General features: G+C 45.7%; 1 protein-coding gene across 1 annotated transcript in view; it reads left to right on the forward strand.

Annotated features, from left to right (window-relative positions):
* The first annotated feature begins 2,319 nt into the window (after positions 1–2,319).
* LOC139386002 (leucine-rich repeat-containing protein 75A-like) overlaps positions 2,320–14,694 on the forward strand; it is a 30,308-nt gene continuing 17,933 nt past the window's right edge. The window contains exons 1-2 of the mRNA XM_071131319.1: positions 2,320–2,574; positions 11,620–11,757. Of these exons, the coding sequence (XP_070987420.1) occupies positions 2,320–2,574; positions 11,620–11,757 (393 nt within the window). The remainder of the gene's footprint in view (positions 2,575–11,619; positions 11,758–14,694) is intronic.

Here is a 14,694-nt window from a genome sequence, read left to right on the forward strand (position 1 = left end):
TGGTCAGGTATTTACTGTATTGATTAGCCAATGGACAGTGTTTGTCTACCGCAGGGTTTTTCAAACTCAGTCCTCTGGACCCCAAGCGGTGCATGTTTAGTTTGTTTTTGCCAAAGAACTACACAGCTGATTCAATGTATCATCAAGCTTTGAGTGTAGTGTGAAGGCAAAAACCAAAACGTGCACTCCTTGGACCGAGTTTGGGAAACGATGGTCTATCCTTGCAGGAGAGTGGGGCATTTTGGCTGAGAAATGGATCTGTGTGCACTCGGCATAAAAGGACACCCCCTCCCCCTCTAACTGGTCTAGAAGCCTCATAACGGAAAGAAAACCAGTAACATGGCAACCAGGCAGTCACTCAGATATGAGTTTTTGAAGCCGTCATGAGCCGACACTATGAAAATGAATTGAATAGTCTCTAATGCGTTTGAATAGGGCAACTAGCTCAGCTGACATATAGCATATACTGTTGCTATAGGTGTAGCTCCTTCTAAGGGAAGGTTAGAGTAAACCAATGGTAAATATTAGATTATGCTGAACAGTTATGATCACCGAGGGCACACTGCTAGACAAAAAACCCTACAAACATGCCCCCATCTTTCCTATTGTATCTCTGAGCTGTGATTTGGTTCTTGCGCATCTTGAAATCATATGATTGTGAGGTCCTTTTTTTAAATTATTGAACATGAAATGTTATTTGATGGTTATTTGATACTGAATATAATTTTGACTCCCATTTCAAATCTAACTGATGACAGTGAGTAGCCTATCAGCTGCAGGGATTTCGATTCATTTTAAATCTGAGAAATGGGCTACTTACATATTTAGAGAAACGACTATACTATTCCATAGTTTCATACTATGCTATAAAACAATACTATGGCCCTAAAATAAATATGTAATTCCACGCAGCCAACACTAGAGGTCCATATAACGCAATACAATGATTTGCACTTCATGTAAACAGACCAAAAGCTGCAGATTTGTCATTTGAAAGTGCAATTACGAGAGTAAAAGTGTCTGAAGTCTTTGCAATGTGCTTAATGTACAAGCCAAGGTCATAATGTTATCTCAGTATTTATGTCATAGGACTGAGTGTTATTAATTATTATAGGTTATTGTAGGCACTAGAGTACCTTTACATTAGCCCACCCCATCCCCAGACACCGTTCAGAAGACAAGGCAAAGATATCATGGATGTTGGCCTAGCTACAGTTGCAATATCCTCTTGGCAGGACGTCTTTGTAGTGGGGAGCAGTCTGCCCAACCCCATCCCACAGTGCCAGGACTTGAGGAGAGAAGCGCTCACACGCACTACTCACGGCGCCTGCTCTGGTCCGCTCCTTCGACAGTGCGCAGCCTATAATTCAGTACAGACAAGAGACACCCTCGACCAGTTCCCGGACTCTACCCTAGGCTACTGCTGAGGCCGTTCTAACAGGACATGCCTCGAAGAGCGGAACATGGGACCAACGAATCAAATTTATTGCAAAGGAAAAGGTTGACATCACACGTGAGTCATTTGGAGAGGCAGAGGTGTATAAACAAACGGAGCAGATAAAGATGAACATTACCATGCCCTGTCTCCATCGCCACCACCACATTCGTTTAGCTTCACATTTCATTTTCTGCACAGACGCAGAATAGGTGGAATTATTGATTAAAAGGGAAGAGGATTCCAATGTGGACGGGAGAGGAGACACTCGTGACAATGAGAGTCACATCAATTTAGGAGCGGCCCTTCAGAAGATAGCCGTTTATATGTGAAGGACAGAAATGAAGTCGTCTCCAGGATAGCGCTGTGAGCGAGTGCATCCGATCGGAGTTTGCTGGGGATCTGCGGGACTGCTGCTCCCCGTATTTGCGGCCATGCTGCGGGAAGCATCCTCCGAGCTCTTCACCGAATTGAGGGGCTTTTACCAGCCGATTGTTATAACAGTGAATTCGTTAAAATGATTTCGTTGTCTTGAAGACGGCTATTCCCGAGGCTTTTTTGCAATATTTGTTTCATCGTTTGCTAAAGAACTCTGCGCAGAGAGAGCTGATCATATTTCACATAGCTCTGACATTTGTATCCTAACAAAATTCTGTGGAAAACATGTAATTATTTATAGACTATGTTCCGTGAATTGCGGAACAAAAGTTTTGGGTTGTGTCCCGGGTTGGGTAGTGTAGGCCTATGGGGTTAACCACTTTAAGCCCTTTATGGGGGGGGGGGTTTAATGTTTAGTGCAAAAACAAATATTTTTATGCAAGTCAGCCTTGCATGACTGCCTTGGGGAGCAAGTAATTTCTTACAGCAGATTCTGACATCCGAACATGGGCACCAAACAGACCAAAGGTGCCGGGTGCCAAGAGGCTGGGCCCAGCCCACAGCACGGGTGGAAACGGACCCCTACCAAGGAGAGGGGTGACATCTTCACCTCCTTCATGTTGAGGTCAGGGGACCGGCTGAGTCGTGGAGGGTCCCCTCCGCCCTACCAGCGCCGGATAAGCATGATCCAGGAGATGATGCTGATGGCCAAGCAAGGCAAACAGGACAAGGCCACAGAGATGCTGCAGACACTCCGGCAGGTGTGTGTACGTGTGTGTGTGTGTTTATATGTAAGTGTGTGCGCACGTGTGTTTATGGTATGTTCTTGACTGTGTGCCTGTGTGTGTTCCTGTGTGCTTGTGTTTGTATGTGTGTGCGCCTGTGTGCGCCTGTGTGTTTGTGCACCTTTGTGCTCGTGTGTTCATGTGTGTGTGTTTGCCTGTGTGTGTGTGTGTGTGTGTATTTATGTGTGTGCATGTGTGTGCATGTGTGCGTTTCATCTACTATAACCCCAAATCCCATGTCAATTCACTCTAAATCCTAGTCTGAGTCTAGCTTACATCAACTCTGTTCAAGTCCTTCACTCGGCCAGGGATACATAGATGGGAGGGAGGTGAGTTTCAGAGGACAGAGGAGGGCAGACAGATGGACTGATGCAGAGACGGGTAGAGAGGTGTGATCGTCAGAAAGCTGCATCTGCTTTCTCTCAGTTAGGTCGTGATTAGCTCTTACCACGGACACGCCGACACCGTGTGCCCACCGCACTTTCAGGGACGTACAATAACTAGAGGGACCGTCTGTCTGAGTGAGGTGAGGACGTGGATGCTAAGGAAGACCAACTCAAACGACACCTCCCTTCGATGTCACACCAGGGTCATGTGTTCGCTCGGCACGAAACTGAAGGAGACGGGGAGGTGCTACCTGAACTTGGCCAATATGAAACGATCGTTGTTGTCGTTTTCCGTTGAACAATGTTATGAAATGTTTTGCTTCGGTGTGCCCTGATGAATATGACCCAGCATTGGAATACAGTCAAATGACCAAAGGATATTAGGTCAACTTAGATGACAGATAGTCATTTACACCAACAGCTATCTACAGTATCTGCTCTTGTAGGGACACCATAACAAGTCGATGAGATGCATCCTGCAAATCTCACGTCCCTCCCGCCCTGCACCTCCTTTGCCCCTCTGTCAATGGTGTTTGTGAGGAGCGTAACTCTTCCTGGGCTGTGTCATGTTCCTGAAACAGATGCCCAGAGGCTCGGCTCGCCTTCACTGCTGATGCAATTAGAGGAGTGGCACACTTTATGGCTCCTCTGTGATGCCATTCAGCCAGGCTTGATCGGCCTGTGAGAGAATGGAGAGAGAGAGTAGCAAAGGAGGGAGAGAGTAGCAAAGGAGGGAGAGAGTAGCAAAGGAGGGAGAGAGTAGCAAAGGAGAGAGAGTAGCAAAGGAGGGAGAGAGTAGCAAAGGAGGGAGAGAGTAGCAAAGGAGGGAGAGAGTAGCAAAGGAGGGAGAGAGTTGCAAAGGAGGGAGAGAGTAGCAAAGGAGGGAGAGAGTAGCAAAGGAGGGAGAGAGTAGCAAAGGAGAGAGAGTAGCAAAGGAGGGAGAGAGTAGCAAAGGAGGGAGAGAGTAGCAAAGGAGGGAGAGAGTAGCAAAGGAGGGAGAGAGTAGCAAAGGAGAGAGAGTAGCAAAGGAGAGAGAGAGTTGCAAAGGAGAGAGAGTAGCAAAGGAGGGAGAGAGTAGCAAAGGAGGGAGAGTAGCAAAGGAGAGAGAGTAGCAAAGGAGGGAGAGAGTAGCAAAGGAGGGAGAGAGTAGCAAAGGAGGGAGAGAGTAGCAAAGGAGGGAGAGAGTAGCAAAGGAGGGAGAGAGTAGCAAAGGAGGGAGAGAGTAGCAAAGGAGGGAGAGAGTTGCAAAGGAGGGAGAGAGTAGCAAAGGAGGGAGAGAGTAGCAAAGGAGAGAGAGAGTTGCAAAGGAGGGAGAGAGTAGCAAAGGAGGGAGAGAGTAGCAAAGGAGGGAGAGAGTAGCAAAGGAGGGAGAGAGTAGCAAAGGAGGGAGAGAGTTGCAAAGGAGGGAGAGAGTTGCAAAGGAGGGAGAGAGTAGCAAAGGAGGGAGAGAGTAGCAAAGGAGGGAGAGAGTAGCAAAGGAGGGAGATAGTAGCAAAGGAGAGAGAGAGTTGCAAAGGAGGGAGAGAGTAGCAAAGGAGGGAGAGAGTAGCAAAGGAGGGAGAGAGTTGCAAAGGAGGGAGAGAGTAGCAAAGGAGGGAGAGAGTAGCAAAGGAGGGAGAGAGTAGCAAAGGAGGGAGAGAGTAGCAAAGGAGGGAGAGAGTTGCAAAGGAGGGAGAGAGTTGCAAAGGAGGGAGAGGGGATGAAATGAGGGAGAGAGGATGAAATGAGGGAGAGAGGATGAAATGAGGGAGAGAGGATGAAATGAGGGAGAGAGGATGAAATGAGGGAGAGAGGATGGAATGAGGGAGAGAGGATGAAATGAGGGAGAGAGGATGGAATGAGGGAGTGGAGAAAATCTAATTAAAGTGTGTTTGTCACATGCGCTGAATACGACAGGTGTAGACCTTAAAGTGAAATGCTTACTTACAGGCTCTAACCAATAGTGCAAAAAAGGTATTAGGTGAACAATAGGTAGGTAAAGAAATAAAACAACAGTAAAAAGACAGTAGCGAGGCTATAAAAGTAGCGAGGCTACATACAGACACCGGTTAGTCAGGCTGATTGAGGTAGTATGTACATGTAGATATGGTTAAAGTGACTATGCATATATGATGAACAGAGAGTAGCAGTAGCGTAAAAGAGGGGGTGGGGGTGGTGGGTGGTGGGTGGGACACAATGCAGATAGCCCGGTTAGCCAATGTGCGGGAGCACTCGTTGGTCGGGCCAATTGAGGTAGTATGTACATGAATGTATAGTTAAAGTGACTATGCATATATGATAAACAGAGTAGCAGACAATGCAAATAGTCCAGGTAACCATTTGACGACCTGTTCAGGAGTCTTATGGCTCGGGGGTAAAAACTGTTGAGAAGCCTTTTTGTCCTAGACTTGGCACTCCGGGACCGCTTGCCATGCGGTAGTAGAGAGAACAGTCTATGACTGCGGTGGCTGGGGTCTTTGAAATTTCTTTAGGGCCTTCCTCTGACACCGCCTGGTGTAGAGGTCCTGGATGGCAGTGATGTACTCGGCCGTACGCACTACCTTCTGTAGTGCCTTGCGGTCAAGGGCCGAGCAATTGCCGTACCAGGCAGTGATGCAACCAGTCAGGATGCTCTCGATGTTGCAGCTGTAGAATCATTTGAGGATCTCAGGACCCATGCCAAATCTTTTTAGTTTTCTGAGGGGGAATAGGCTTTGTCGTGCCCTCTTCATGTCTTGGTGTGTTTGGACCATGTGGGAAAAGTAGTGGAAAGGAAAGAGAGTTGAGGAAAGGACAGACAAAGAGTAGGAAAGGAGGGAGAGGGCAGGAAAGAGGGAGGGACTGGAGGTAAGTAGGGAGAGTGGAGGAAAAGAGGGATAGGGAGAATTTGGTAGAAAGAGCTTCATAATTAAGAAAGAGAACTTCACTAAGCATCCAACTTCACGATGTGGTTTAAGGCCCACATGAAGCTCTATCCACCAGATCCCACCAGACCTATACACTTTATATTGAATATCGGACAGGATGTCATCGATCGGTTCACTCCTTTTGTCGATATATCACCCTCGGGGGTTATTGATTTTCATTACTTCAACACTCTGTATAATTTGATACGATCAAATGAGTCTCACATAGCCGCCATATTGTCGCCTTCCTTGTAAACATTTCGAGCTTTGCCAAAATAGAAGCCTGGAAATAGAGGCTATGTACCAATCAATCCATGTGCTAACCCATCCATGTGCTAACCCATCCATGTGCTAACCTATCCATGTGCTAACCCATCCATGTGCTAACCCATCTCAGAAGATGGAGGTTCCAGGTTGACGGCGCCAGCTGTGTAAATTTAAGGCGTTAAGGGTTAACCTGTGGATCATAGTGGTGAGGGCAGACAATCCTCACCCATTTTAAGGATTTTTGGTGCACTCATTGATCGTTTCCCCCGCTTATAAATATCTCAGCATCTGGATTGACAAAAAGCGTGTTGACGAGTTATAAATTAAAATAGGCTACTTCTTTAGGAACCGGTCGTGTCTTTCATTAACTAGCAGAAAACAGAGGGTTCAGTCAACCTTCATTCTGGTTATTGACTATGGTGACGTCATCTATATGATTATGGAAATATTGTCTATATGAATGCATCTGCCGCTCTAATTGGAGGCAGAGCGCATTGCATCTGCTAGTGGTTAGAGCATTGGACTTGTAACCGAAAGGTTAATTGGAGGCAGTTTGAACAGGCAGTTCATAGGCCGTCATTGAAAATAAGAATAACTGCGCTAGTAAAATAAAGGTAAAATAAAAAAAATAAAAAATTACGGGCGATTGGTTCCAGTACACACCATTTCATTATGTATCAGAATGTGTGCTCCTCGAAGTCTCGTAGATTGATGCATGGCGCTCTTCTCGTCTATAAAGCCCTCTTGCATAAACTTCCACCGTACCTTACCTCATTGTTAACCTTCAGACGTATAAATGACCAGACCCGGACTCCCTTCCATCTCCACCGAGTTCATCTGCTTTGAGTTTTTATTTTTACGCCTTATGTGGAATGATCCCCAGAATTCCTTAAAGTTGGTGAAATTCAGGCAGATGTTAGAGGGACCATGTTTTTGTTTCAATCATAACAATGTGCTTGTTTCATATGATTGTGTTTTGCTTTTTGGGTTTTGTGTTTGCTTTATATGTAATTGATGTGTATACAGATATGTATAGTGTAATTGATGTGTATACAGATATGTAAGTGTAATTGATGTGTATACAGATATGTATAGTGTAATTGATGTGTATACAGATATGTATAGTGTAATTGATGTGTTCATGCAGGGCTCATCTACGAAAGACACTGTGGTCTCAGCATGACTCCCTGCTTGAATTGAAGAAAAAAAACAAATCCCTGCTGGTTGTTGTTCAGAGATCAGAGCCTCTGTTTACAAAGCGTCTCGTAGTAGGAGTGATGATTTCGGATCAGTTTTGTATTGTCGACCAGACTGAATTAGATTATAAGGACGGGAGACCTGATCCTAGTTCAGCACTCTTACTCTGAGACACTTTGTAACTATTGGTCCAGGCTGAGATGAAGCCATGGAGGGACACACAGTGTATTATCATGTCATTATCAATCTTCTAGCTCTGGCTCTGCACACTTAGAAAAAAAGTGTTCCAAAACGACTGTCCCCATAGGAGAACAATTTTTAGTTCCAGGTAGGACTAAAAAAAAACTTTTAGGTTCTAGATAGCACCTTTTTTTCTAAGAGTGTGGCCCTCCGTTTCAAAACATACCCGCTACACTTACGTGATAATGCCCTCGAAGCCGGTGTTTGGAGGATATATTGGCATGGGTGTTGTTAGGCCAGAGACGAGGTCAAAATCTGGCAAACCGTGAAAATATATCCTCCAAACACCGGCTTTGAGGCTATTAACACTTTTATACAACGGGTTACCAACATATTCAAATAATGATTGAATAAAAAACATATTTCGATAAATGTCTTCATACTATTTCATCCTTCCACGAGATATAGTTCCAACACAAATCTAGGGTTGCTACCGAAGCCGGCTGGTCGTTTGTTTTATCGGTTCGGTTGCTAGAGACGCGACCCAGTCGTTCAGTCTTTCTGTTCTGTATCTATGGACGCGACCCAGTCGTTCAGTCTTTCTGTTCTTGATCTATGAACTCGACCCAGTCGTTCAGTCTTTCTGTTCTGTATCTATGGACGCGACCCAGTCGTTCAGTCTTTCTGTTCTGTATCTATGGACGCGACCCAGTCGTTCAGTCTTTCTGTTCTGTATCTATGGACTCGACCCAGTCGTTCAGTCTTTCTGTTCTGTATCTATGGACTCGACCCAGTCGTTCAGTCTTTCTGTTCTGGATCTATGGACGCGACCCAGTCGTTCAGTCTTTCTGTTCTGTATCTATGGACGCGACCCAGTCGTTCAGTCTTTCTGTTCTGGATCTATGGACGCGACCCAGTCGTTCAGTCTTTCTGTTCTATATCTATGGACTCGACCCAGTCGTTCATTCTAAATGTTCTATATCTATGGACTCGACCCAGTCGTTCATTCTAAATGTTCTATATCTATGGACGCGACCCAGTCGTTCATTCTAAATGTTCTATATCTATGGACGCGACCCAGTCGTTCATTCTAAATGTTCTATATCTATGGACGCGACCCAGTCGTTCATTCTAAATGTTCTATATCTATGGACGCGACCCAGTCGTTCATTCTAAATGTTCTATATCTATGGACTCGACCCAGTCGTTCATTCTAAATGTTCTATATCTATGGACGCGACCCAGTCGTTCATTCTAAATGTTCTATATCTATGGACGCGACCCAGTCGTTCATTCTAAATGTTCTATATCTATGGACGCGACCCAGTCGTTCAGTCTTTTTGTTCTATATCTATGGACTCGACCCAGTCGTTCAGTCTAAATGTTCTATTGCCATACTGGCTGGCAACGTTCTTATCTCTTGCTTGCTAGCTAGCCAACTACGGCTAACTTACTGTCATGTCAAACAGTGCAGACAGAATAACAGCAAAGTAGCTGCATTTGCATTTGTTTAAACTGTTTTCTAGTAACATTTATTTGGATACATCCATAATAAGCTGATGAGGCGAGATTTCGTCTGGCATAGAAAATGTGCTCACTAGTCAGGACACTGTTGTTCAGAGGAGCTAGCCAACAACACAGCTACAGAAACACAATCACTTCAAACTGAAGCTGGAAAGACTGCGAAGTAGCTGCGTTTCATTTCGTTTGACCTGTTTTCTATTGACATTCCTTTGTATATTTCCATTAAAATGTATATTAAGTCAACTTAGATGACAGACAGTCATTTACAACAACGGCTGATTCATAATTTCGACTGGCTGAGAAAAGCTGCCTGTCTGTCTCCTCACGACTCCCGACACATTCATTACTATGGGACAGCTAGAGATAAAATTTGAATATTGAAACAATGTTGCTAATGTCGGAGAGACAGACAGTAAGGATTATACAAATCTCTGCAGTTGAAAACCAATTGCTAATCTAAAAGAAATGGGAGATCATTTCTAGATGCTTTTTATAGTAGTGATCAAATGTATTGTGGAATAGACACTGGCTGGAATACGGTTTTATCCAATCAGCATCCAGAATTAGACCCACCTGTTGTATAATATAGTACAATCACCATGCCCTCAGTCCACACAGCAACAGGTTGGTTAGAAACTAAACTGTTGATTCTGATGCTGTTACTGTTTGTCTTGCCAGGTCATTTGCGGTTAGAAGACCGAAGAGAGAGAGAGAGATTTAGGGAGAGCAAGAGATGTAGAGGGAGAGAGACTTAGATAGTGAGAGGGAGAGAAGAGAGAGAGAGTGCCTGTTCTTCGAAAAATATGGAGAGATTGAGAGAAGCACCTCAGTTCACTGGCAACCAGGTGCACCCCGTTGTTGCCCGGATACCATGGAATTTCCCATTAAATTGGAATTGATTAATGAAGGGGCAGCTCTGTTAACACCTAAAAAAAACTCTTCATTTCTATTTCTCCTCAGTCCGTTTGCAGGGTTTTTGCAGGGAGTCCACTGCTTTGATGATGAATGTGGCTAACGTTGATGTGGGAGGAATACTCTAATGAAAGACAATTTATTGTCCTCACTTCCCCCGCTAACCCCCCCTCTCACGCCACCACTTCGCAGTTCCAATCATTTTGCTGCTTTAGTTGTCATAGCCGTTCATTTTTAATACCGGACAATCAACATGAAAAATGCATGGCCTTTTCTTTGCTAGAGGGAATTGCTGCTCAAATGTCCTCTTCCCCCCCCCCCCCCCCCCCCCGTCCTTTCTCTCTCTCCACCTCGGTCTCATTCTGCCTTTGCCGTGTTGTTTTTACATCGGCTAGAACCACAGACCGCCCCCATCACCTCCACCCCCTCACCCCTCTCCCCTCACCAATTCGCGGCCAAATCTGTAACTGCAGGTACCTAAACCTGCTGTGCTGTGCCGAAGATAACACACAGAGATGTCAGATGCGTTTCCATTTAGGGGTTTTCTATTTGTAGAGCGGCTTGATTTCTTACCGCTTCGCTCTGCGGGCACTGGGGGAATTGCCTCCCTCATGTCCTGTGACTCATCCAGCTGTCATGGATGCATACACACACGCACACACACGCACGCACGCACACACACACACACACACACACACCATTAAATGGCCGCACGCCACACAGTTCTAACGTTGTTCATGATGTGGCCCCAATGCTAGGGTAAACAGAAAAAAAAGTGTGTGTGTATTGAAACTGCTGTGATCCACCTGTTGATATTCCTGGAAGTCAAGCACATGTGTAGTAGCGACTTGAGTTGTCTAAACCTCTTCTGAAGTGGTTGGTCTCGCAGGTGAGGGGTGAACGAAGGTGAGGGGTGAACGCAGGTGAGGGGTGAACGCAGGTGAGGGGTGAACGCAGGTGAGTGGTGTCCGTGACCTGTGTCAAGGCTCTGATTCTCAGCGAGAGAGGGAGAGAGAGAAAAAAAAAACACGTTTGCCGACCCAGTAGCTAACCTCAAGATAGCTGCGAAGACAAAAAGCAATCCATCGTCTGCCATGGATTGAGCTTCAGATAAAAACACTATTTCCCCACAGGTTTCTACGTTAGGGAGCGCAAGCAAATCCAAGGGCTTTGCATGAATTGACAAAGACTTCCCGCGCCTGAAGGAAAAGTCGTGTTCAATTTGACGGTCGGGCTGCTGACATGCGGAAACGACACTCCCTTTCCTGATGCTGAAGTCTACTATCTGTTAGTGTTTGAGTCAACGCTACTGGATCAGCAGGTTTCAGTGTTAAGTTTGCATTAGCAGTGGTGCATTTGTGAGTGTTTGCACTTTTGTTCATCCCACCTCCTAGTGCAAGTCAATAAGGATGTGTGCTAGTTTCCTGTATGCCAGTCAGCCACTGTCACATAAACTAACGTAATATTGATATATCGGATCGGAGGTGAATTCTGGGTATTTTGTAGGGCCCAGAGGTTGTCTTGACAAGGCGGTATAACCTCCGGGCCCGAGGTAAAGGCGAGTTATGGTTTTTGCTGGTCCGGGTCACACGGTTGGTGAAAACCGCTGGCTCTAATCATGTAACCCGGTTCCACATCTCTCCTGTCTCTCTCTCTCTGTCTGTGTGTAGGACTTGGGGATGGAGTCCACGTCTCTGGATGATGTGCTGTACCGTTACGCCAGCTTCAGGAACCTGGTGGACCCCATCACCCACGACCTCGTCATCAGCCTGGCCAGATACATCCAGTGCCCCCCCAAGACAGGCCCGGTAGGACACCGAAACACTCCATGCACACAGGAACGTGTGAACACGCACACGCGTGCAAGTACATGAATGCACACACAGACACACACGCATACAATGTACCCTCACACTCGCAAGCACACACACACACACACACACACACACACACACACACACACACACACACACACACACACACACACCCGCGCACAAAATACATATACAGGTGGCTGCTATTTGTGGTTGTTGGAAGGGATGAGTTAAATGTAAAGTGCGTTGAGGCCTCGTGCACAAAACGCATGTAAACGCAATTTGTTATTAATCCATTATAACGTGCTCCTCGCAGATACGCTCCCCCATCACAACATTAACTCTCAGACGTATTTCATTCCGTGTGCTGGTGCAATGAGGCCATCTCTTTTCCTCCTGTCTTTGGGCCGGAAATTAGGTTGTAGATATGCTCTGAGTGTGTTTGTGTATGTAATGGTGTGTGTGTGTGTGTGTGTGTGTGTGTGTGTGTGTGTGTGTGTGTGTGTGTGTGTGTGTGTGTGTGTGTGTGTGTGTGTGTGTGTGTGTGTGTGTGTGTGTGTGTGTGTGTGTGTGTGTGTGTGTGTGTGTGTTTGTGTGAGAGAGAGAGCGAGCAACAGAGATATACCATCCAAGCATCAATTTGGAGGGAAGGACATTAATGACTATCAGAACTCTGTGTTGAGGCCATTCTCTCTACAGTACAGTGTACTGATGATCGGCTGGTGAGATGCTGTAATTGAAATGGAAATGCACTCACTTTAATGCCCATAGGGATGTGAGGAAGGTCATGCTCTCGCTCTCATCCACCAGTCCTCAGCGAGTCTTCCACTCATTAACAACCCAAGTCAGAGAATTCATTAGATTGGCTTAAGACCCCTCACGGCGTGAATTAAATCTCTGCATTTTTAGAAAAACATCATCGTGCCCAGAAGGATTAAAATGACCTACTCTCATAAGGATTTCAATCTGTTTTAGTTGTATAGATGTATAATTAGATTGAGATAGTTATGATGGATAAAGAAGGATTAGACCTTTTGATTACACCCATGCCTAATCCTTTGCTTTCTCTAACAGGCGTGATTCTGTCTTGCTCACTGAGTGAGATGATGAAAAGAGTTGGCGGTGGGTAGATGGATGTGGCGACTGGGAAAGAGAGACAGAGATTCTCATTATGGAAGGAGAGACATGTCTTGCAGGGAGACGGATAGCAAGAGACGGAGGGAGAGGCGGTGGGAGGGAGAACAGGCAGGCAGACAGACGGCAGGGGGAACGACAGACAGACGGCAGGGGGAACGACAGACAGACGGCAGGGGGAACGACAGACAGACGGCAGGGGGAACGACAGACAGACGGCAGGGGGAACGACAGGCAGATGGCAGGGGGAATGACAGACAGACGGCAGGGGGAACGACAGGCAGACGGCAGGGGGAATGACAGACAGACGGCAGGGGGAACGACAGACAGACGGCAGGGGGAACGACAGACAGACGGCAGGGGGAATGACAGACAGACGGCAGGGGGAACGACAGACAGACGGCATGGGGAACGACAGACAGACAGCAGGGGGAACGACAGACAGACGGCAGGGGGAACGACAGACAGACCAGCAGTGCCTTGTTCTCCTATATGAGTCACACTCTGAAAATACTGGCAGCCTTCCGAGCCTCAGTGCTGCTGCTGCTCTCAATGGAGCGAATCCAGCACAATATTACCACACACACACACACACACACACACACACACACAGACACACACACAGACACACACACACACACACACACACACACACACACACACACACACACACACACACACACAGTAAACATCTATATTTGTGTAGTAACCAGTAGTTTTATTTTTTTATTTTTTACAGTACTACTGATATTGATTACTGCATTGTTGGGAAAGCATTTGCAAGAAAGGTATTTCACTGTACTTGTACTTTAAACTTAAAACGTATAGGAAAAGTCTCTGAAAGACCGATTCAGCCCACATTCCTCCTATTACTGCTCTGCCACAATTTGAACCCGTACAGATGGTGAACCCAGGTGTTTATTTTCGACGGCTCTTTTTCCTTCCCAGTCTGCTGCCACTTTCAGTCCTGTAACAATTTAGAGTATTTATTTAAATTACATTTAAATGCAAACAATTGTATTTTTCCTGTGCGGGAACTGCTTGTGCGGAGTGTTTCACACAGTTAGGCTTCGTGGTAACCCGAAAGGATGAGCGATGGAAGGATGTTATTGATAACACCATGACAACGCATAACACCATGGGTAAACGACTAGTCCACCTGCGTCACGAAGAGAGAGACTATTTTGTTTCTGGGTGCTGATGAGAGAAACAGATTTATGTGTTGATGTAGTAGAGAGAGAGAGAGAGAGAGAGAGAGAGAGAGAGAGAGAGAGAAAAGCAAGCGAGCACGGAAGGCAGGAAGAAGGAGAGGGAGTAGGTGAGAAGGAGGGCTGGAGAGAGAGTGTGTCTTAGTGTGCACTGTAAAAATAGAAGGTCTCAAAACACCATGATTGTGTAGTGAAACCGTGAAATGTAGTGCCGGTAAGCTTGACATCTGGTGTTTGAATGTAAACCCAATATAAGTGTTTCCTTACACACACAAAAAAAAGAGTTTTAAAACAGAAATGTAGGACTCTGAAACGCCCAAAGTGGCTCTTCAACCTGAATATTGGTGTTTTTAAGGAAGTGCTGTAAAAGGCAGCATCAAAACACCAAGACATTGTTTCTCATACAATCAATGGTTTACAAATTCAAATGCTTTATATCCTAAGTATTGATTCATGATAAGAGCCTATGGAGAATATTATTTTTTTATCTTGATTATTTTATGATTTATTTTTGACAGATTAGAATCAGGAGGGGCAGTACGATGGTACTTTTCATTTACGTTTTACCCACTCAACCTCACAGACACAT

This window comes from Oncorhynchus clarkii, chromosome 27, assembly GCF_045791955.1.
Source record: "Oncorhynchus clarkii lewisi isolate Uvic-CL-2024 chromosome 27, UVic_Ocla_1.0, whole genome shotgun sequence".
Taxonomy (NCBI): domain Eukaryota; kingdom Metazoa; phylum Chordata; class Actinopteri; order Salmoniformes; family Salmonidae; genus Oncorhynchus; species Oncorhynchus clarkii.